The sequence below is a fragment of the Camelus bactrianus genome, chromosome 1 (genome assembly GCF_048773025.1).
Source record: "Camelus bactrianus isolate YW-2024 breed Bactrian camel chromosome 1, ASM4877302v1, whole genome shotgun sequence".
Lineage (NCBI taxonomy): Eukaryota > Metazoa > Chordata > Mammalia > Artiodactyla > Camelidae > Camelus > Camelus bactrianus.
The window spans coordinates 61,794,933-61,817,211 of NC_133539.1; the positions used below are offsets into that span (position 1 = coordinate 61,794,933).

The 22,279-nt window shown below is 37.3% G+C and overlaps 1 protein-coding gene across 1 annotated transcript; it reads left to right on the forward strand.

Moving 5' to 3' along the window:
• Positions 1 to 63: 63 nt before the first annotated feature.
• On the forward strand, positions 64 to 21,172 carry FBXO45 (F-box protein 45). Its single transcript, XM_010959372.3, has 3 exons — positions 64 to 536; positions 6,299 to 6,655; positions 17,949 to 21,172. The coding sequence occupies exons 1-3, from the start codon at positions 222 to 224 to the stop codon at positions 18,132 to 18,134; spliced, it is 858 nt and encodes a 285-aa protein (XP_010957674.2). The 5' UTR covers positions 64 to 221; the 3' UTR covers positions 18,135 to 21,172.
• Positions 21,173 to 22,279: the final 1,107 nt, after the last annotated feature.

A 22,279-nucleotide genomic window follows, 5' to 3' on the forward strand; every position in this document is an offset into this window, starting at 1 on the left:
AGGGGCGGGGGACGCCCGTGCGGCCGGTGCGTCTGCCCTCAGTGAGGCGGGGCGCGCGGCGGACGCCCCCGGGCAGGGGCGGGAGTGGTGGAGGGGCCGGGCGGTTGGCTGTGAAAGGGGCGGTGAGCGAGCTGCTCAGGTCTCAAGGCGAGGCTTGGCCTCCCAAGCAGAGACGGGGGGAAGCGGCGGCGGCGGCGGCCCTCGGGCCGGCTGGTGAGGCGATGGCGGCGCCGGCCCCGGGGGCTGGGGCAGCCTCGGGCGGCGCTGGCTGTAGCGGCGGCGGCGGCGCGGGCGCCGGCCCGGGCGCCGGGGCCGGGGGGATCGGGGGCCGGCTTCCCAGCCGGGTGCTAGAGTTGGTGTTCTCCTACCTGGAGCTATCCGAGCTGCGGAGCTGCGCCCTGGTGTGCAAGCACTGGTACCGCTGCCTGCACGGCGATGAGAACAGCGAGGTGTGGCGGAGCCTGTGCGCCCGCAGCCTGGCAGAGGAGGCTCTGCGCACGGACATCCTCTGCAACCTGCCCAGCTACAAGGCCAAGGTGAGGGAGCCCCGCGCCACGCCGCTGACCCCAGTCCCGCTTCTCCGCGCTGTTTTCAGTGCTTCTCAGCTAAGCTTCTGAGTCAGAAGTCTCGCCTCACCATCCGGCCTTTCCACCGCTCCAGTCAATACCTTAACTCAACTCCCCCTACCATAAAGATCTCTCTGGATTGAAGTTTTGCTCCTTAACCCACCCTACTTTCGTGATACAGTTTTTAAAGCATCGGATGGTTTCCCCTACCTGGTTTCCATCACTCAGTTCTACTTTCCAAAGTCTTTGCCCTTAAAAACAGACCACCCCCATTGTTGTACCTTTCAATACTCTAATCTTATTTTTCTTTCTGCCCTTTATTAGATCATTTCGACTGCCTTAATATCGGCTTAGTTTCTAAGATGTTTGCTTTCACTTCACCTTTTCCAAGCTCTGATTTATAACCCTTTTTTCTTTGTTTTCGTCCAGGTATTCTTTAATTCCCTCTGCTATGTTACAAGCTTATAAATGAGTGTGGTCCAAAGCATCCTAACTTTCAAGATACAGGTTTTAATAGAACATCCTCCCGTTGGCACCAGTTAACCGTCATGATACTGCCATGTTCCACTATTATTGGCTACTTCCTTGCCAACTTTTTCATAGTTTCACGTTGATGGTGTGTGTCTCTTTTCTGTTCTGTTTGTCATCTAACATGCTAATTTCATTTTTGCTGTCTTTTTTTCCTGCGAGATTCTTGTGCTTAGTCTTGCCTTTATATACAAATAAAAATGTCAGGTAGCAAGTCATGGTAGAACTGAGAGGATTCTTCAAGCAGTATAAACAAAAGCACCTAAACTTGGGTTCAGTTGGATGGAAACAGCTATTCAGTATAGCAGTCACCAACAGCAAATATGAGAGAGGATAAAGTCTGACCTAGAATGCTGGTAAACAAAAATACATTAATAACTAAAAAGGGAAAACATCCCTTTTAAATGCTAGCCTGCCAGTGGGGCCAGAGTGAGGAGTAAATTTTTTCCACGTGAAATAGATGTAAAATTTATTCTTCTGTAATAGAACATATTTTAGTTTAATAAGATAAGGAATATTGCTCTTAAATATGTTAACTGTCAAATTGTTTTTCTATTAAGTGAAATAACATGTTAATTCACGAGGGCAGTATTTATACATGATAGATACTCAATGGATTCTAGTAATTCATAAAGTAGAGTGCAGAAGATTGCAGTTTTGTCCTACTGTGGCTGATAAACATGTAGGTTTCATAAGTTTTATTTAGTTTTTTGTTTTCCATAATATTTATTGCTTTTACTTATTTTTAATTAAGACATTTTTATAATTGGTCTATAATAGATATGTTCACATGATATAAGATTCATGTAATAATATGTAATAGATAATCTGTTTATGTGAGTCAACATTCAAGCAAAGCAAAGTGATATAAAGAAAAATGCCTTCCTTTCATCCTTGTGCCCCCCACTACCTAGGCTGGAGGCAACCTGTTTTACTTACTTCTTTTGTATCCTCCCAGATATTTTAGGTTTCTTAAGTTTTTAACAGTATGCCTTTGTATTACATGCACTGTAGGTATTATAGACTTGTACTATCACATATACTTTCAGATGTTGCAGGACTTTTCTTGAATATCTTGAAGATAAAAGATTAATTCAAAAGGAGTCAGATAGCCTAGTAGGGAAGTCCTCAGTCTAATAGAGGAGAAAAAAAAGGTATAGAAATAACTAGTGGTTATTACTTAAAAATGGTAGAAATTATTCATAACTGTTAGAGATATTAAAAAATATATATAAGTTAAGTGAAAGATTTACAAGTTGAGTGGAGGATTGGAGGAGGTTTGAAGTTGAGATTGTATTTGAGCTGAATTTTAAAGATAAGGAGAATCTGAACATTTTACTAAGAGGAAATACCGTGAACAAAAGCAGGACAATGGAAAGCAGAGGGCTTGTACAGCATATATTTATATTTTAAAAAATATGAATACTAGGCACTATGCTGAGTTTAGATGCAATGATGAATAAAAACAGATACAAACTCTTATGAATGCCTTGCCATATGAAGCTTACCGTCTAGTGGGGGGAAGTGGGTATTAATCAAATAGTCACTTAGTTGTAAAATTGTGTTTGTGTTAAGTACTATGAAGGGTAGATACATGGTGCTCTGAATATCAATAATGAAGAATTTGACCTAAATAGGGAGGTCAGGGAAGGCTTTCTCTGAGGAACTAATGCATGAACTGAGACCTGAAGGATAAGGATAAATAGGCCAGAGTGAAAGAAGAGCCTTCCAGGAGGGATGAGTATGAGGGACAGAAAATAATCAGTGTGGCTGGAGTATAGAGAGCAAAGGTAAGGCCAGTTTGAGATAAGATGAAGAGGCAGACTGAGGCCAAACAAAACGAAGCCATTTTAAATTATAAGCAAGAGGGGGTTAGAAGTGGGGGATTGGTATTAAGACATTTTTCCATTTTTAAAAGGTTATTTCTAACTTCAGAATTGAGAACAGGTTGGAGGGGTACCTTAGAAATATGAGTAGTATGAAGTATGTAGTAAAAGAGATGGGCAGAAATTTAGGAGAGATTTAGGAAATAAAATCAACAGGACTTTGCAATAGATTTGAAATAGGCATGAGGAAGAGGGAGGTGCTAAGGATGACTCTTAGGTATCTGGCTTACATAATATAAGGATCACCTGGGCTAGATTTTGGAGGAATAACAATGAGTTCAGTTTTGGTAGTGTAGGATTTACAGTGCTTTTGAAACATCCAAGAGATTTCAGCTAGGCATCTGTTACATTTTGGAGCTTAGAGGAGAGACTAAAGATATAAAATCGTCTGGTTAGATGGGAAGTATGATTGTAAAGGTAAGCTGAAATGATATATCATGGAGGTCCTTGACATACAGCCTTCAGTATATAGTTTGGGCTTTGTTTTACAGTTGTAAACCACAGAGATTTGAACAAAGGAGTGACAAATTAAGAGCTGTGCTTTAGAAAAACTAGGCCATAAGATGAATTTGAGAAGGCAGGAGTTGGTGCCTATACCAGAGGTACTTAACACCCAAACAAGTATATAGAGCAGAGAAGGGGTTGGCTGGGAGACAAACTGCAAGAAAACAAGTGCACATAGGTAGACAGCTGGCTGGGTGAGTGGGATGAGGAAGAAGGAAGAGTCAAACAAGATTTCCAGGGAGCCTGGGTAACTGAGAAAACGATGAGAACAGGCTTAGGATAGCATAAAACTGGAAAGTATTTGGAGTTGTCAATGTAACTAGGATTTGTCTTTTTAAAGGTTCATATTTTACATATTACCAAGTAACATCAATTATTCTAGTCATACTTGGCATCTCACTATAATTCTCTAAATTTCAGACTTACAACCTAAACTAGATCTTAAAGCTGTTTGCTCTAATAATGCAAAATCCAGGTTGTACATGAAACTGTGCAGCAAAAACTATAGATTGTTTTTATTTGTTTATGCATTTATTTTTCCATTTTATCTGATTTTTTTTAGTATCCATCTCTAAAAAGATAAGGACACTTAATCACAATACCATTATTACATCTCATGTGTAAAGAAATAAATAATAATTCCTTAATATAAAAAGCATAGTGTTCAATTTTCCAATTGTCTCATAAATGTCAAATGTTGTATCTTTAATTTTCAATTTATTTAAGCAAGATCTATATAAGATTCCCATGACAAACAGTTGATATATCTTTTAAGGCTATTTTAGTCTTCAGATATACCCTCCATCTCTTTCACCTCCCACTGCTGCGACTTACTTGTGGAAGAAACCGAGTTGTTTACCCAGTAGAGGTTCCCTCAGTCTAGATTTGCTGATTTCATTCCCATGGTGTTGCTTAACATGCTCTCTGTTATTTCCTATAGAGGTTTGATCAATTTAGGTTAAGTTAGATTTTTTTGCAAGATATTTTTAACTAGAGTCGAGTGGATGGGGTGTGTAACAATTAAATGTTGCATAGTGCAAACCATGGTGGGTGGGAATTCAGGAGACAGGAATCAGGCAGGGATTCTTGATTAAGAGTAGCTTCACTGAGGTGGTAAGACTAGAGCTGGTCTTAAAGGATATGTGGGAGGAGGAAAGCAGATATGATGCCACAGACAAGGAGGACAATATGAAATTAGAAAGGGAAATAGGAGGAATCAGATCTGAAGGCTTTGAAGGCCAGGCAGAAGAATTTACAGTTGATATGGTAGTCAGTACGAAACTATCAAAGGTGACTGAACTAGGATGAGGTATAATAAAGGTGCTGATATAGAAATTAAACTAGGTTGTTTACCCTGTAGAAATTCCCTCAGTCTGGGTTTTTCATATTTCATTCCCATGGTGTTGCTTAACATGCTCTTCTGTCCTCTGTTGGATTTGATCAATTTAGGTTAGATTAAATTTTTTTTCAAGATATTTCTTACTAGAATCAGGTGGTTGTGGTGTGTATAGCACTTTTAGGAGCTTAAAAGTATGTTATAATAAGAACAGAAAGGAAAAAATGTAGGTATACTTGAGTTTACTTCATCCTTATGAAGACAAGGGATACCTGAACCAAGGAAGTTTTTCGGTTGTTTTTTAATCTGTGCTCTGGAGTGCAGCAATGAACACTGGATGTGGGGGCTGGATACTTGACTTCTCTTTGGGGCTCTTGTATTAACTAGCTGTTTACTTCTATGTCTATGTCCTTACCCCCGAGTTGAACTAGGTGAACTTCAAAATCTTTCCTAATGTTGAAATTCTGTGATTCTGGAGTTGATTTATTTGGTTAACTAAAGCAGTAGGTCCCAGTCTTTAGCTGCTTTTGGGTAGTTTGAATAAAGAGGGGATTTTCTAAAAAAAATACAAACCAAAAACTTTAAGTTATTAAAAATGAGAGATTGTTATTACTTGTACAAAGTAGCAATTTTCATACTGTCTTTATTTTAGAGGCTTAAAAAACTGATAATTACTGAAGTTCAGCTAACATGTCCTGTCAGTGGTAGCTGCTGTTAATGACTATCTCTGCATAAATTTTAGTGGTTGAATTTAAGTGCTATCTAGGGGATTATTTGATTTAGTAAAATGAGAGTGGTGATGTCTCAGTGTATGAGTAATGCCTAGCAAAGAGGCTGAGGATTTAAGATAGTTTGTGGTTATTAAAAGTTTTCATCAACTTAAGAGTTGCTATGACTAAGTTCTCTATTTTACTTAAAATACAATTGTTTTTGGTGACAGCATTGCCAACATGAAAATGTGCATATTTGCATAACTTTTTTATGTAAAAATATCAATAAACAAGCGTAAAGGAAACAATTTAATGAACCTCCCTATACCCATTACCAAGCTTTACCAATGATTAATTATTGGAAAATCTAGTTTCATGTTTATGCCACCCACTTTCCCACTCCATTTCTGAATATTTCAGAGCAATTTCCAGATACCATTGTCACCCATAAACATTTCAGTATTATCTCTAAAATATAGATTCGTGTGTATATCTTTTGATGTTTTAAGAAGTCTATCTGGAGAGATTATACTATTGTTTAGAATTTTTGTCAGTAATGAAACAATTGGCAGTTTTATTTTTAATGTTGTATAATTTATTATGTTAGTATCCCATCCTGAAACTTGAGCCATTTTTTGGAAATGCTTATTGTCTTACTTAAAGTATATAACTTTATTGTTGAAAAACATGTAGCCTAAAGTTTGGGTACTTTTTAATGTTTAAAAAAATCAAATTTCTGTTTCTTTGGTCTGTTTTTCATCTTTTCAGATACGTGCTTTCCAACATGCCTTCAGCACTAATGACTGCTCGAGGAATGTCTACATTAAGAAGAATGGCTTTACTTTACATCGAAACCCCATCGCTCAAAGCACTGATGGTGCAAGGACCAAGATTGGTTTCAGTGAGGGCCGCCATGCTTGGGAAGTGTGGTGGGAGGGCCCTCTGGGCACTGTGGCAGTGATTGGAATTGCCACAAAACGGGCCCCCATGCAATGCCAAGGTTATGTGGCGCTGCTGGGTAGTGATGACCAGAGCTGGGGCTGGAATCTGGTGGACAATAATCTACTACATAATGGAGAAGTCAATGGCAGTTTTCCACAGTGCAACAATGCACCAAAATATCAGGTGAGAAACTGGGTATTTTCTGGGAAGTGAGCCTTTGTTAAATCATGCCTTAATTTGTTTTAAATTTATAAAATTTTACATAGCAGCATTGTTTGTCTTTTTGGTAACTTTTAACATTTTTTATTGATTTATAATAATTTTACAATGTTGTGTCAAATTCCAGTGTTCAGCACAATTTTTCAGTTATTCATGGACATATACACACTCATTGTCACATTTTTTTCTCTGTGAGTTATCATAACATTTTGTGTATATTTCCCTGTGCTGTACAGTGTAGTCTATTCTACAATTTTGAAATCCCAGTCTATCCCTTCCCACCCTCCACCCCCTGGTAACCACAAGTCTGTATTCTCTGTCTGTGAGTCTATTTCTGTCCTTTATTTACGCTTTGTTTTTGTTTGTTTGTTTGTTTTTGTTTTTGTTTTTTAGATTCCACATATGAGTGATCTCATATGGTATTTTTCTTTCTCTTTCTGGCTTACTTCACTTAGAATGACATTCTCCAGGAGCATCCATGTTGCTGCAAATGGCATTATGTTGTCGGTTTTTATGGCTGAGTAGTATTCCATTGTATAGATATACCACCTCTTCTTTATCCAGTCACCTGTTGATGGACATTTAGGCTGTTTCCATGTTTTGGCTATTGTAAATAGTGCTGCTATGAACATTGGGGTGCAGGTGTCATCCTGAAGTAGATTTCCTTCTGGATACAAGCCCAGGAGTGGGATTCCTGGGTCATATGGTAAGTCTATTCCTAGTCTTTTGAGGAATCTCCACACTGTTTTCCATAGTGGCTGCACCAAACTGCATTCCCACCAGCAGTGTAGGAGGGTTCCCCTTTCTCCACAGCCTCTCCAACATTTGTCATTTGTGGATTTTTGAATGACGGCCATTCTGACTGGTGTGAGGTGATACCTCATTGTAGTTTTGATTTGCATTTCTCTGATAATTAGTGATATTGAGCATTTTTTCATGTGCTTTTTGATCATTTGTATGTCTTCCTTGGAGAATTGCTTGTTTAGGTCTTCTGCCCATTTTTGGATTGGGTTGTTTATTTTTTTCTTATTGAGTCGTATGAGCTGCTTATATATTCTGGAGATCAAGCCTTTGTCGGTTTCACTTGCAAAAATTTTCTCCCATTCCGTAGGTTTTCTTCTTGTTTTATTTCTGGTTTCCTTTGCTGTGCAGAAGCTTGTAAGTTTCATTAGGTCCCATTTGTTTATTCTTGCTTTTATTTCTTCTAGGAGAAAATTTTTTAAATGTATGTCAGATAATGTTTTGCCTATGTTTTCCTCTAGGAGGTTTATTGTATCTTGTCTTATGTTTAAGTCTTTAATCCATTTTGAGTTGATTTTTGTATATGGTGTAAGGGAGTGTTCTAGCTTCATTGTTTTACATGCTGCTGTCCAGTTTTCCCAACACCATTTGCTGAAGAGACTGTCTTTATTCCAATGTATATTCTTGCCTCCTTTGTCGAAGATGAGTTGACCAAAAGTTTGTGGGTTCATTTCTGGGCTCTATTCTGTTCCATTGGTCTATATGTCTGTTTTGGTACCAATACCATGCTGTCTTGATGACTGTAGCTCTATAGTATTGTCTGAAGTCTGGGAGAGTTATTCCTCCAGCCTCTTTCTTTCTCTTCAGTAATGCTTTGGCAATTCTAGGTCTTTGATGGTTCCATATGAATTTTATTATGATTTTTTCTAGTTCTGTGAAATATGTCCTGGGTAATTGGATAGGGATTGCATTAAATCTGTAGATTGCCTTGGGCAGTGTGACCATTTTAACAATATTGATTCTTCCAGTCCAAGAGCATGAAATATCTTTCCATTTTTTAAAGTCTTCTTTAATTTCCTTCATCAATGGTTTATAGTTTTCTGTGTATAATTCTTTCACCTCCTTGGTTAGATTTATTCCCAGATATTTTATTACTTTGGGTGCTATTTTAAAGGGGATTGTTTCTTTACTTTCTTCTTCTGTTGATTTATCGTTAGTGTAAAGAAATGCAACTGATTTTTGAACGTTAATTTTGTAACCTGCTACCTTGCTGAATTCTTCAATCAGCTCTAGTAGCTTTTGTGTGGACCTTTTAGGGTTTTCTATATATAGTAGCATGTCATCAGCATATAATGACACTTTTACCTCTTCTTTTCCAATTTGGATCCCTTTTATTTCTTTCTCTTGCCTGACTGCTGTGGCTAGGACTTCCAGGACTATGTTGAATAGGAGTGGTGATAGTGGGCATCCTTGTCTTGTCCCAGATTTTAGTGGAAAGCTTTTGAGTTTTTCACTGTTGAGTACTATGCTGGCTGTAGGTTTGTCATATATAGCTTTTATTATGTTGAGATATGTTCCCTCTATACCCACTTTGGCGAGAGTTTTTATCATAAATGGGTGTTGAATTTTATCAAATGCTTTTTATGCATCGATTGAGATGATCATGTGGTTTTTGTCCTTTCTCTTGTTGATATGATGTATTACACTGATTGATTTGCGTATGTTGAACCAGCCTTGTGTCCCTGGGATGAACCCCACTTGGTCATGATGTATAATCTTTTTTATGTGTTGTTGGATTCTATTTGCTAAAATTTTGGTGAGGATTTTGGCGTCTATGTTCATCAGCGATATTGGCCTATAATTCTCTTTTTTTGTAGTGTCTTTGCCTGGTTTTGGTATCAGGGTGATGGTGGCTTCATAGAATGAGTTTGGGAGTATTCCCTCCTTTTCAATCGTCTGGAAGAGTTTGAGAAGGACTGGTATGAGTTCTTCTTTGTATGTTTGGTAGAATTCCCCCGGTGAAGCCGTCCGGTCCTGGACTTTTATTTGTAGGCAGGTTTTTAATTGCTATTTCTATTTCCTTTGTAGTGATCGGATTGTTCAAGTGTTCAGATTCTTCTTGATTCAGTTTTGGTGGACAGTATGTTTCCAGAAACTTGTGCATCTCCTCTAGGTTATCCAGTTTGGTTCCATATAGTTTTTCATAATAGTCTCGTATGATATTCTGTATTTCTATTTTGTTTGTTGTAATTTCTCCATTTTCCTTTCTTATTTTGCTAATTTGTGCTCTCTCTTTTTTCTGCTTTGTGAGTTTGGCCAGAGGTTTGTCGATTTTATTTACTTTTTCAAAAAACCAGCTTTTGGTTTGGTTGATTTTTTTCTATGGTCTTGTTAATCTCTATTGTATTTAATTCCTCTCTGATCTTTATTATTTCCTTCCTTCTGCTGCTTTTTGGGGCTTTTTGTTCTTCTTTTTCTAATTCATTCAGGTGGTGGGTTAAATTGTTTATTTGAGATTGTTCTTCTTTTTTGAGGAAGGCCTGTATCGCTATAAACTTCCCTCTTAGCACTGCCTTTGCTGTGTCCCATAGGTTTTGAGTGGTTGTGCTTTCATTATCATTTGTCTCAAGGTATTTTTTAATTTCAGCTTTGATTTCCTCATTGATCCATTGTTTTTTCAATAACATATTGTTTAATCTCCATGCTTTCCTTGTTTTCTCCTTTGTTTCTCTGTTGTTGATTTCCAGTTTCATGGCATTGTGGTCAGTAAAGATGCTTGAGATAATTTCTATCTTCTTAAAATTGTTGAGGTTTCTTTTGTGCCCAAGCACATGATCGATCCTGGAAAATGTTCCATGTGCACTTGAAAAGAATGTATATCCTATTTTTGGGGGGTGTAATGTTCTGAAAATATCCACCAAATCTAGTTTTTCTATTGTAGTATTTAATTTCTCTGTTGCCTTGTTTATTTTCTGTCTGGAAGATCTGTCTAGTGATGTTAATGCAGTGTTAAAATCTCCAACTATGATTGTATTCCCATCAATATCCCCCTTTATCTCTGTTAGTAATTCTTGTATGTACTTAGGTGCTCCTATATTGGGTGCATATATATTAACGAGTGTAATATCCTCATCTTGTATCACTCCTTTAATCATTATAAAATGTCCTTCTTTATCTTTCTTTATGGCCTTTGTTTTAAAGTCTATTTTGTCTGAAATCAGTACTGCAACACCTGCTTTTTTGGCTTTTCCATTTGCATGGAATATCCTTTTCCATCCTTTCACTCTCAATCTATATGTGTCCTTCTCCCTAAAGTGGGTCTCTTGTATGCAGCATATTGAAGGTTCTTGCTTTATTATCCGGTCTGCCACTCTGTGTCTTTTGACTGGAGCATTTAGTCCATTAACATTTACCGTAATTAATGATAAATGTGTGTTTATTGCCATTTTGAACTTATCTTTGCAGTTGAATTGGTATATCCTCTTTGTTCCTTTCTTCTTCCTTTTGTGGTTTGGTAATTTTCCTTTGTATTATCATGGATTTTATTTAATTTTTGTGACTCCTTTGTAAATTTTTGGCTTGTGGTTACCCTTTTTTGTAAATCTATCAACCCATTACTATAACTTTTTATTAAACTGATAGTAACATAATCTCAAACCCATCCTACTGTTAAAAAAATTTAAAAAAGAAAGAAAAAAATATTCTATATTTCCCTGCCTCCCTCTCCCACTCTCAGTAATTTGTATGTCTTCTTTTATAATTTCATGTTTACTTTATTTGTAATTCATGAGTTATCACCTTTCCAGTTGTGTGTTTCTCATTTCTGTAGCATCCTGCTGCTTTTCTATTTAGAATAGCCCTTTCAATATTTCTTTTAGCATGGGTTTAGTGTTGCTAAACTCCTGCAGCTTTTTTTTGTCTGTGAAACTCTTTATTTCTCCTTCTATCCTCAAGGATAGCCTTGCTGGATAAAGGATCCTAGGCTGCATCTTTTTTTCATTCAGGGCTTTGAATATATCTTGCCACTCCCTTCTGGCCTGTAGTGTTTGTGTAGAGAAATCAGCTGAGAGCCTTATGGGGGTTCCCTTGTAACTTACTCTTTGCTTTTCTCTTGCTGCCTTTAGAATCATTTCTTTATCCTTGACTCTGGCCATCTTGATTATGATATCTTGGTGTGGGTCTATTTGGGTTCTTCCTGTTTGGGACCCTCTGAGCTTCCTGTACTTGGATATCTGATTCCTTCTTTAAGTTTGGGAAGTTTTCAGTCATGATTTCTTCAAAAACCTTTTCAATCCCCTTTGATCTTTCTTCTCCTTCTGGGACCCCTATTATGCGAAGATTGGGACGCTTTATATTATCCCATAGGTCCCTTATGCTATTTTCATTATTTTTTATTTGCTTATCTTGTAGTTCTTCTGAATGGGTGCTTTCTATTGCCCTGTCTTCTAGATCACTAATTTGTTCCTCTGCATTATCTAGTCGGCTTTGCACAGCTATTAGATCATTCCTCATCTCTGTCAATGAGTTTAACCATTCTACTTGGCTCTTCTTTATAGCTTCAATTTCATTTTTGACATATTTTATATCTCTAAACACTATCTCTTTTAATTCCTTCAGCAATTCGATCACTCCTTTTTTGAAATCTTGATCTAGTAGGCTATCGATGTCTATGTCGTTGATCTTTCTTTCAGGGGATTTCTCTTGTTCTTTTAATTGGGAAAGGTTTTTCTGCTTCTTCATCTTGCTCATACCTCTTTGGCACTGTGGTTTATGGAGTATCAGTTGTTTATTTTGGTCCTTAAGGATTTTATCTATCTAATGCCTATTTAGGAATAGAACTTAGGAAAGAAAGAAAAAAAAATGAGAGAGAGAGAAAGAATTTTAAAAGAAGGGAGAAAGAGGGTTTGAAAACAGTGTATAATGAATAATAGAAGAGTGAGTTGAAGCAGAGTATTAATCGGCTTGAGACGTCCTTTTAAAACCTTTACCAAAAAAGGGGGGGGGAGATGAATACATGTATTTGAAACCTGTGTCTAATCAATAGCAGGACATCAAAACCCAAGAGAAATAGAAATGAATTAAGAAGTAAAAATTAAGAGAGTAATAGAAAATAGAACAGGTAAAAACAGATTAAAAAAAAAAGGGTGGGGGGAGGGTTTGTCAGTGTTCTCCTGGAGTCTGTGTTTTTAATGTGAAGTCTTTCTGTCTTCGTCCTGTTTTGGAAGCTCAGCTTGATGTTTTCAGAGGCCCTCCGTTGGCGCCCTCTTCTGTGCTGCTCCCAGCACCTGTTGGCAAGCAGATCGCGCCTCCTCCTAACACTGGGTCAGGTGCAGCTCTCTGCTGTGGGCGGGCGGGTCGCTGCCCCTCCGGATGCCGCAGTCAGATGTTGCAGACTGGCCAGGTAGAAGGGCGGGTTGTGCCCCCTCCCAGCAACTCGGTCAGGGGCTGTGTTCCTGCCCGAAAGGCGGGGGGGCCGCTCTCCCTCTACCTGCGCCGCTGGTAGCTCCGCTCTCTGTGCGGCTGAGCGCTCTGCCCTGGTCGGCGCTCCGCCCTGGTCGGTGCTCCGCAGGTGGGCTCGGGGAAGACCCGAGGGACAGCCCTGTCCCTGCTCCGAGCCAAAACCCAGCTCCTTGTTTGTCTTTGTGGAGCAAGTTCTCTGAGGGACCAGGATAGAAGCATCCTATCTGCCCCGGGCTGCAGGCCGGTCTCAGTCTGGCCTTTGAGGCTGCTAAGCCCTTCCGTGCGGATGCAGGTTTCGCCCCGCCCCCGCCTGGGTGCTCAGCGCGGAGGATATGGCGGCTGTTCCTGAGCCCCGCCTCTCTTCCCCCGAAAACTTTCCGCGGGTTTTCAGAGATGGGGGTGTGCACCCTTCCCCCGAGAGCACATCAACCTTGCTGTTTTATGGAGGGCCCAGGTTGTTCTGCCCTGTGCACCCACAGTCACAGCGTGCAGCCCCTTGCAGTCCCCCGGGGCTGCCTCTGTGCAGCCGCCCCCGTCCTCCGCCCGGCTTGTGCAGCCTGGCCCTGCCTGCCGCTGCCGGCCTGTCCCAGGCTGGGTGTTGGGGGGACGCTCTGTGCCCGTTTAACTTAGTTCTGTTAGTCAAGGGCTGCTCTGTACAGATCCGAGCCTCGGAGGCTCCCCCTCCGTCCCGCTGGCCTCTCAGTTGGAGAGGGGAGACCCAGCGAGCGAGCGTCAGTCCTCCTTTGCCGCTCCCTCCCCGCGGGACCCGTCCCGCGCTGCTTTGCCTTTTGTTCTTTCTTTTTTCCTTTTCTCCTACCAGATTTTTGGCGTCTTTATCTTTTGAAGAGGGCGATGTTCTGTCGGAGTTCTGCAGGTGCTCTGGTTGGCTGAGTGGGTCTGTAGATGTGGGTCTTGATGTATTTGTGGGAGAGGGTGACCTGCGAGCGTCCTTCTACTCCACCATCTTCTCCGTCTCCTGGTAACTTTTAAATAAATAATGTAATTGGGCTTTTTTGGATACTCTGATAATAATCTTTTAGTATCTCAGTATTTGTTTCCTAATACATACTCAATTTGAGCAGTCATCTTAACTCTAAATCGGGTTGGCTAACTTTTTCTCTATAGAGCCAGATAGTAAATATTTTAGACTTTGTGGTCCATACTGTTTCTCACAACTACTCAACTCCGTTGTTATCACACAAAAGCAGCCATATATTATGTAAATGAGTAAACATAGACCTTGTATAAACCTTAAATATAAACCTTATTTATAGACCTTAAGCCAGATTAGGCCCAGGAGCCATAGTTTGCCAACTTACGCTCTGGATTGTCATCTTTCTTATACTGTGGCATATCTAAATCTACTTCTAGATACCTCACCCCCACAAATGCACTTGTGTGCATGTACATACACATTCACTCTCTGATACTCATTAATCTGTGGATTGGATTCAAAGCCACTGGAGGTGTTAGTGATTTCTTTAAGGACAGGCGAGTTCAGGCAAACTACTGCATTTTAAAATTCTTTTCATCTTCACCTTAAGCCATACTCACTTGATTCTAGGGTTAAAATTATAGTTCTTATTTGTAAAAGCTACATGATTACCATAGATTAAGCAGAATCTAAAACACAATAACCTGGTAAGAAATTGGAAATTTTAAGAAATTATAGATCGCACATTTCAGAGGAACATGTGGTTTGAAAGCTCTAGCCTTGGTTATGACCTCAAGTCAGGCATAATAAAGTAGAAGAACTAAAAATATATCCCATTTCCTGAGGTATAAAAGCCTGGAAGTGTTTTCTTTCAGAGAATCCTTTCCTTACGGTCCTTTCAGACTCTGCAAATACCTAAGGAACAGGTGTCTGGACTTAAGAATCACTGAAGATAAAATCCTGTGACTAGCCTTGTAATGATTTTGTGGTGAAAATCCTTTATTCTTTGTTTTTTAGAGAACATACTGTATGATTTCAGTCCTTTTAAATTTACTGACACATGTTTTATATCCAGCATATGGTTTATCTTGATGAGTGTCCCTCGCGTCTTTGAATGTATATTCTGTTGTTGGATAGAATAAACTATAAAGGGCAATTAGGTCAACTTGGTAGTCTCAAGTCTTCTATATGATTTCTGTATTTTCTTTATACCTGTTCTATCATTTACCAAGAGGAGTATTGAAATCTTCAATAATAATTGCTAATTTATCTATCTCTTCTTTCAGTTCTGTCTGTTTTTGCTTCATGTGTTTTGGAACTCTGTAATTAGGTGTATATACATTTGTAATTGTTATGTCTGCCTACCTGGTTAACTCTTTTATCGTTATGAAATGACCTTCTTTGACTAGTAATATTCCTTGTCTTTGCATCTATTTTGTCTGATATCAATATAGCCAATCCAACTGTCTTATGATTACTATTTCAAAGTATCTCTTTTCCCTCATCCTTTTACTTTTAATTTATCTTTGTATTTAAATTGAGTCTCCCAGATGGCATATAATTAGATCTTGCTTTTTATCTAACCCAGTCTTAAAATCTTTGCCTTTTGATTTGAGTCTTTAGTCCATTTATATTTAATGTAATTGTTGGACAAGGACATTGTCCTTATCTCTGTGGGACATTGTCCTTGTCTCTGTGTCTCTGAAGCTGTGCTTTCTTCTCTCTGCTTTTTGGATGGGTTAATTTCTGTTACTCTGTCTTCAAGTTCATAGATTTTTTTTTCTTCTTGTCACTTCAACTCTGCTATTGAGCCAGGCTAATGAGTTTTGGTTACTGTGCTCCTCAACTCTAAAATTTTCATTTGGCTCTTTTTTATAGTTTCCATTTCTCTATTGAGATCTCTGTTTGTTCATTTATTAGTACTATATTTTTCTTTAATTCTTTATATATATTTTATAATAACTGCTTTGAAATCTTTGCCAAATCCAACATCTAGGGCCCACTTGGAGTCTGTTTCTACTGCTTTTTTCCCCATGAGTATCAGTTGCACTTACTTGTTTCTTTTCATACCCAGTAATTTTTTCATTGAAAATTGGACATGTGGATAATATATGGTAGTAACTTTGGAATGTTTTGTTCTTTTAGAAGCTGCTTTGTTTTTCTGAAGAGGGTAGTTTTTTATGTTCTAGTAAGCAGTTAACTTGTCTGGACTGGAACGGTAAACTGTCTCCCCCACAGTATGCACAGCTAATGTCTTTGTTCAGTTTTTTTGGCTTCTAGCTGCTGCTTTTTCTGCCTGCTTCCCTGGGGGTTTCCCCTGTGCCTGTGTAAATACAGTGGTCACACAAGGATTTGGGCAGAGTTTATTCTCAGACTTGGTAACTTACCCTCTTTGTGGTTTTGTTGCTTCTGGAGTTCCTCCTCTAAGTTTCCAGTTTCTTTACTGTCTCTGCATTTTGTCCTCTGACCTAAAGCTGTAAGACTTTGCCTTTCTGCTCTCTGTGCTGTGTGTATACGTCTGCTGTGTCCTAGTCAAAGGTAAAGCAAACTTGCAAATTTCACCTGGAATGGTTCTGTTTTCTTATGTTTATATTCTGTAAAATAGGGATAGCTCCTAGGATTGATGAGAAAATTAAACGAGATAATACAAATCACTAAACAAATACCAGACTATTAGCTTTTTATGTCTAATCTCTGTTGTCCATGTTTTGTTGGTAATAGGAGTGATGATGATGATTTGGAGGTTCTTAGGTCCATAGAATGGGGTTAATCTGTGATTTGGGTGGAGAGAGGGAAAAAGTAGATGTTGGTAGTTAGTTCTGATAGGAAATACAATGAAGGAAAGTAATGATAGCAGCAGGGGGTATCATTATTGGGAAGTATGAAATTATGATTTTGTTATTACAAAGTTAGGACTTCCTGCCTCCAAGTATATAGATGCAACAATCTCTAGTATTTACAAAGTATAAGGATAAAACACCCTATATCTTTGCTTATTTTTCCGAATGGAAGAACTGGATAATTGTGTTTCTTAAGTTTAGTTTAACAATCAATGCTGCTGTTTTTATAACAAACAGGTGTTTCAGAGTAGTGGACCACAAAGTGCTTGTTTAATAAGCCTATTCTGCATCTTTAGAATCTATAGTCAGATTTGGCTATTCATGATTATATAAGTTCCACATTATTTGTAGAACTGCTTTGTAAACTTTAAAGGCTATGTAAATTTTATTATAGTAATTTTTTTATTGTTGTAAAATATACACAACAATATTTATTATTTTAACTATTTGTAAGTGTATAATTCAGTGGCATTAAATAAATTCACAATGTTGTGTAATCATCACCATTGTATATACCAAAAGTTTTTCATCATTCCCAGCATAAACTCTGTGCCCACTGAACAATAACTCTACATTTCTCCCTACCCCCAGCCTCTGGTAACTGCTATTCAATTTTCTGTCTATATTCCAGGTGCTTGATATAAGTGGAATCATATAATAATTGTATTTTTGTGTGTGGCTTATTTCTTTTAGCATAATGTTTTCAAGGACCATTCATGTGGTAGCACATATTGAAATTTCATTTCTTTTTAAGGTTGAATAACATTCCATTGTACATATGTACTGTAGTAATGTGAGAAAATTTAGGTAGCCTTTTTTGGTAAAATATAACAAGTTTTAGATTTTGGTGGTAAATTTCTTAAGAAAAGCCTTTAAAGAGTAAATAAAATCTGGGAACTGTTCTGGAGGAATATTTACATTTTTAGTATTAAATATGGATCCCACACAAGTCTTAAGTTGAAAAAAAAATACCAAACGTATGTGGTGAAATTGATGTATGTTCTTTTTCTAGGTGTTTCTCCCTGACCGAAAAACTTTTGGTTTTTCTAGATAACTTTTGAGATATATACTCTTTTTAAATTTATTTATTTATTATTATTTTTTGGTGGAGGTACTGGGGATTGAACGCAGGACCTCATGCATGCTAACATGCACTGTACTGCTTGAGCTATACCCTCCACCCCAAGATATATATTCTTAATAATATTTTCAGCTTATTGATTTCTTCTAGCTATGCCTTTGGTGAGTTTTCTTCTAACCTTCTTTTGATGTCTGTTTGCAGATAGGAGAAAGAATTCGAGTCATCTTGGACATGGAAGATAAGACTTTAGCTTTTGAACGTGGATATGAGTTCCTGGGGGTTGCCTTTAGAGGACTTCCAAAGGTCTGCTTATATCCAGCAGTTTCTGCTGTATATGGCAACACAGAAGTGACTTTGGTTTACCTTGGAAAACCTTTAGATGGATGACAGTGGCTTTCTTGGGATGAAAGAGTGGAGGAGATACCTGCTTATGGAAAGTAGAATCTTGAAGTGACAGTGTCATACATGCATGCCCAAGAAACATCCTGAAAAACACATGATATTGTTAACTGGAGAAGCAACTCTACAGCAGAGATTATCTTAGTGTTTCCTCTTTCTACTGGGCCAGAAAAATCCTCAGGGTTGCAGTTGGTTGAGTGGGCAGTTGACATATGCATGTTGTAACAGATTTTGTCTCTAAGTTATTGCAATGTGTTATTTCCAACTTTTAAGGCGAGAGCTTAGAGATTGTGAGAGCTTAGAAAAGGGATAAGATAAGGAAAATAGCAAGAGTTTTAAGTAGTGTGTTTGTGAAGAAAGACTGATCCTATTTTACAACTGCCTGTTTTTTCTCCAGACCCTTTTTTCCAACCAGCTTGACTATTAGAAAAGTATGAAACTGGTTGGATTTTATTTAATATTTTTAATATATTGAGAAGCATGGTCTGCCTGGACTGCACTTCTCTAACAGTGAGATATAAAATTGTGCAGCTATTTTAAAAGTTGTATATTACTATTGTGTGTAAAAAAAAACTGTAAAAAAAAAAGTATAGGACAAAGGAGTTGCTTTGTTCTAGTTCAATTTCTTAAAAACCACTACATGGTACAAAATTAGAATAACATTTAGGGACAGTTTGGTAACTACAAAGAAGAGAATTTTAAGAGGAGATGTGTTGTATTGGCTCATTTTGTATTATATTTGGCTTACAGTTTCCATGGCTATTACAGTCTGGTTTATTTTTTTAACCATCAAAATTATTGTAAAGATCACTCAGTCTCCTGGCTAAGATTGAGGGAAGGCAAATCTATTTCTAATCATACATATATCAGTAATAATAATAATAATAATATGCATCTTATAGTATCTGGTTTTATTTTTTGACCTTCTGAGAAAGGGTGTCATAAGAACACAGAACATTGCCATTTGTTCTTATAGCTGTCAAATATGAAAGCTGTCAGTCACATACCTTAAGAAAATAATTGATCAATGGTTCTTTTATTTTGTAACTTTATAATTCTGTGGGTATTATAATTTTATTAATTTCATATTGTTTACATCATGCAACAATCTAAGCCTCAAACTCTTCATTGGGGTTATCAAGAAAATGTTTACTCACCCACGTGAAATAGTGCCAACCTGAACCCAGCTTAAGAATGTTCTTAATCTTATTATAGATAATTGCCCCCATGGGACTTGAAATAAAACACCTTATGCTGGAAACTTCAGGTTGGCAATATTTTGAAGGTTTCATTGTAGAAGAGTTTAACGTTAATTCCTTTTCAGAATTTTTGACTATACATCTGATTTCACTAATACTATTTCAAATTAATAATTCAACATACATGAGCTGAGGTTTTCTTTTGTTAGAAAGGAAACAAACATCTTTCTGTATGAAAGTATAGATTGTATGGTTTCAGATACATCTTTGTGGTAAGAATCGACTAAGGCAAGTGGAATCTTTGTACTTTTTAGGTTTTGCTGTATGCATATTTTGTCTTGAATCTAATAAAATTAGGGACAGCAAGCAGCTGGCTGGGATTCTTAGGTAGCTCCCTGAGAGTTAATATTATCAATACTCCTACGAAGCAAGGGATTTCAGTCATGAACAAAGATTTTATTTTTGTCACCTGAAGTGTTTACAAGTATTTGTTGTAGATTTGGTATGTTGCTTAAAGGTGAAATCTGTTAAAGATCATTTTTTTTTTGATATTGACATCAAGAAGAAACCTAGAAACCATATTTAATACTACAGAGTAAAGTTATATGTTTAATGTATTAGAGAATATAGCTGCTACAGAATTTTTTTTTTTTTTTGATGTAGAGCAACTTGATTTGACAAAGTTTAAAATTTAATTAAAGAAGAGATCTGGCTCAGGATAAAGATTCAACTAGTTAGAACTGTAAGGTCTTTTAAGTACTTGTTTCTTTTTCAGATTGTGATATGGCCAATTCCAAGAGCTTTTGCTGAGAGTTTTGTTTATATCTTCTGTTTTATCTTAGTAAACATTCATTTGCAACAAACTTTTGAAGGTGCTGAATGGAAAACAGAAACACATGGTTATTGCATATTGAACCTAGAATCAAATAATTGCCTAAATGTTTAACAACAAGCCATTCTTATCTCAAAGGTTTAAATTTTCTAATATCCCATTTGCAAATTTTATAAAATGGAGGTTCATGTTTTGCATGAGTATCAGGGGAATAAAGAGCCTTCATTTATAACTGGTAAATTATCTTGTTCCTGGAGACCAATAGCAGCTGTACAGAATACTAAGACAAACTGTTACAGTGTTTGAGGAAGTGGAATCTCTTTTTCATTGGTGCTGAAACAGCATTTAGGTGGAAGACTGTTGCATCTGAAGATTGAATATTAATCATCTAAACCAATGGTTCTCAACCTTAGCTGTGCTTTGGAGTCATATATGTTTTGAAAAATATTGATGCTTGGGTTCCCTACACTAAGATTCTGATGTTTATCTAGGATATAACATGGCCATGAGGATTTTTTAAAAACTTAAGTGATTTCAACATGCTGCTAAGATTGAGAACCACTCATCTAAATTCTGCCTAATTATTCTCACCTGAAAAAAAAAATTTCCTTGTTCCCTCCCTTTACTACCTCACAAGAATATTGAGGGTAAAGAAGAAAATAATGGGAAAGTGCTCGTGCTATGGACAAAAAGTGCTATTGAAAGGCAAAGTTGTATTTGTTGTATTTCAACTGAAACTATGATCAGGAAAAATGTGTGATTGAATTTGCTTTGTTGACTTGGAAAACCAGGGACACTCTTTGGTTCTTAACTTTAGTGAAGCATGCAGATGGGTAAGAAAACATTACTATTACTCTTATTCATACTACGGTCTTCTGTCAAACTTGATAGGCTGGTTGAATTACCCGGTTTTACATAGGAAAGATGAAATATTAAGGCTTAAAGTCTGTATTGGTCAATGGCTCACAATTCATTAAACCTTTTCATACAAAGAATTCTGTGTTTAATATATATCATTTCTTAGTTGTCATTATTTTTTCATTACCTGACTCTTGAATGTTAAACCATTTATTTCATCTTCTTCATTCTTATTCCTCTAAGTCTAGATATAGATTTGTTAAGGTACCTAAAGCAAGTAGGTGTTGCTCAGTTGAATACTTAAAGCTATGGTTCCATGATTAGGCATCTTTTGCCTTTTAGATATGATTTGACCTGGGAAAGAGAATTTTGAAAATAACAGAGCCCTAACCCGTATAGGAAGTGTTATAATTAAACTTTCATTTATGTCCCCAAACTGCTGTTTATAGACTGTAATATTTATATTTTTTGATCATTTTTTAAAATGAACAGTTTGATGAGATAGAAACTTGAGTTTTAAAGATTAGTATTGATATTACTTTTTAGGAATCAAGACCACCACAATCAGAACCACTTTGAAGCCTTCCTGGAAGGAACAGTCCATACCCAACCCAAATACTATCCTCATAAAGCATTCCTCGGTTCCTCTAGCCAGATGTAATCTCTCCTTCCTTGAAATTTCCTTGTTTTTATATTTTACCTATACTTAATTCATGCTGTATTACTTTATACCTTGTATAAATTTATTTATATTTATGTCTTTATCTCTCCTAAACATCTTGCGAAAGGATCTCTGATGGACTCATCTTTATGCCCACTTAATCAAAACCAGTAGTCAGGTGCTTGCATGTTTGCTGTAGGAAGAAAATAGCTTCTCTGAAGTTACAGACTATAGTGACAAAAGATAGATGAGAAAGATGCTCTTTGTATTCTATCCAAGTGAAGCAAATCTGAGGCTAGTGAGGAAGAAATAATGGCTGTGAATGCATTTACCCATTCCCTTTTATTCTTAAATAGTAGTAAACTTTAATACTGAGTTCTTGGTGTAGATTTCATATTTGTTTAGAATTAAAATTAGAACTCTGTATATTAATTATTGAAATTCTTTTTTTGCTTTAGTTTCTTAATAAAAAGTTAAAACAAACATTAACCACCTGTGATTGCTTACATTTAAATCAAGGAATTTTTTAATACATTGATCAGAAAGAAAAAACAGGGGTACCGTAGTACCCAAATGTGATGAT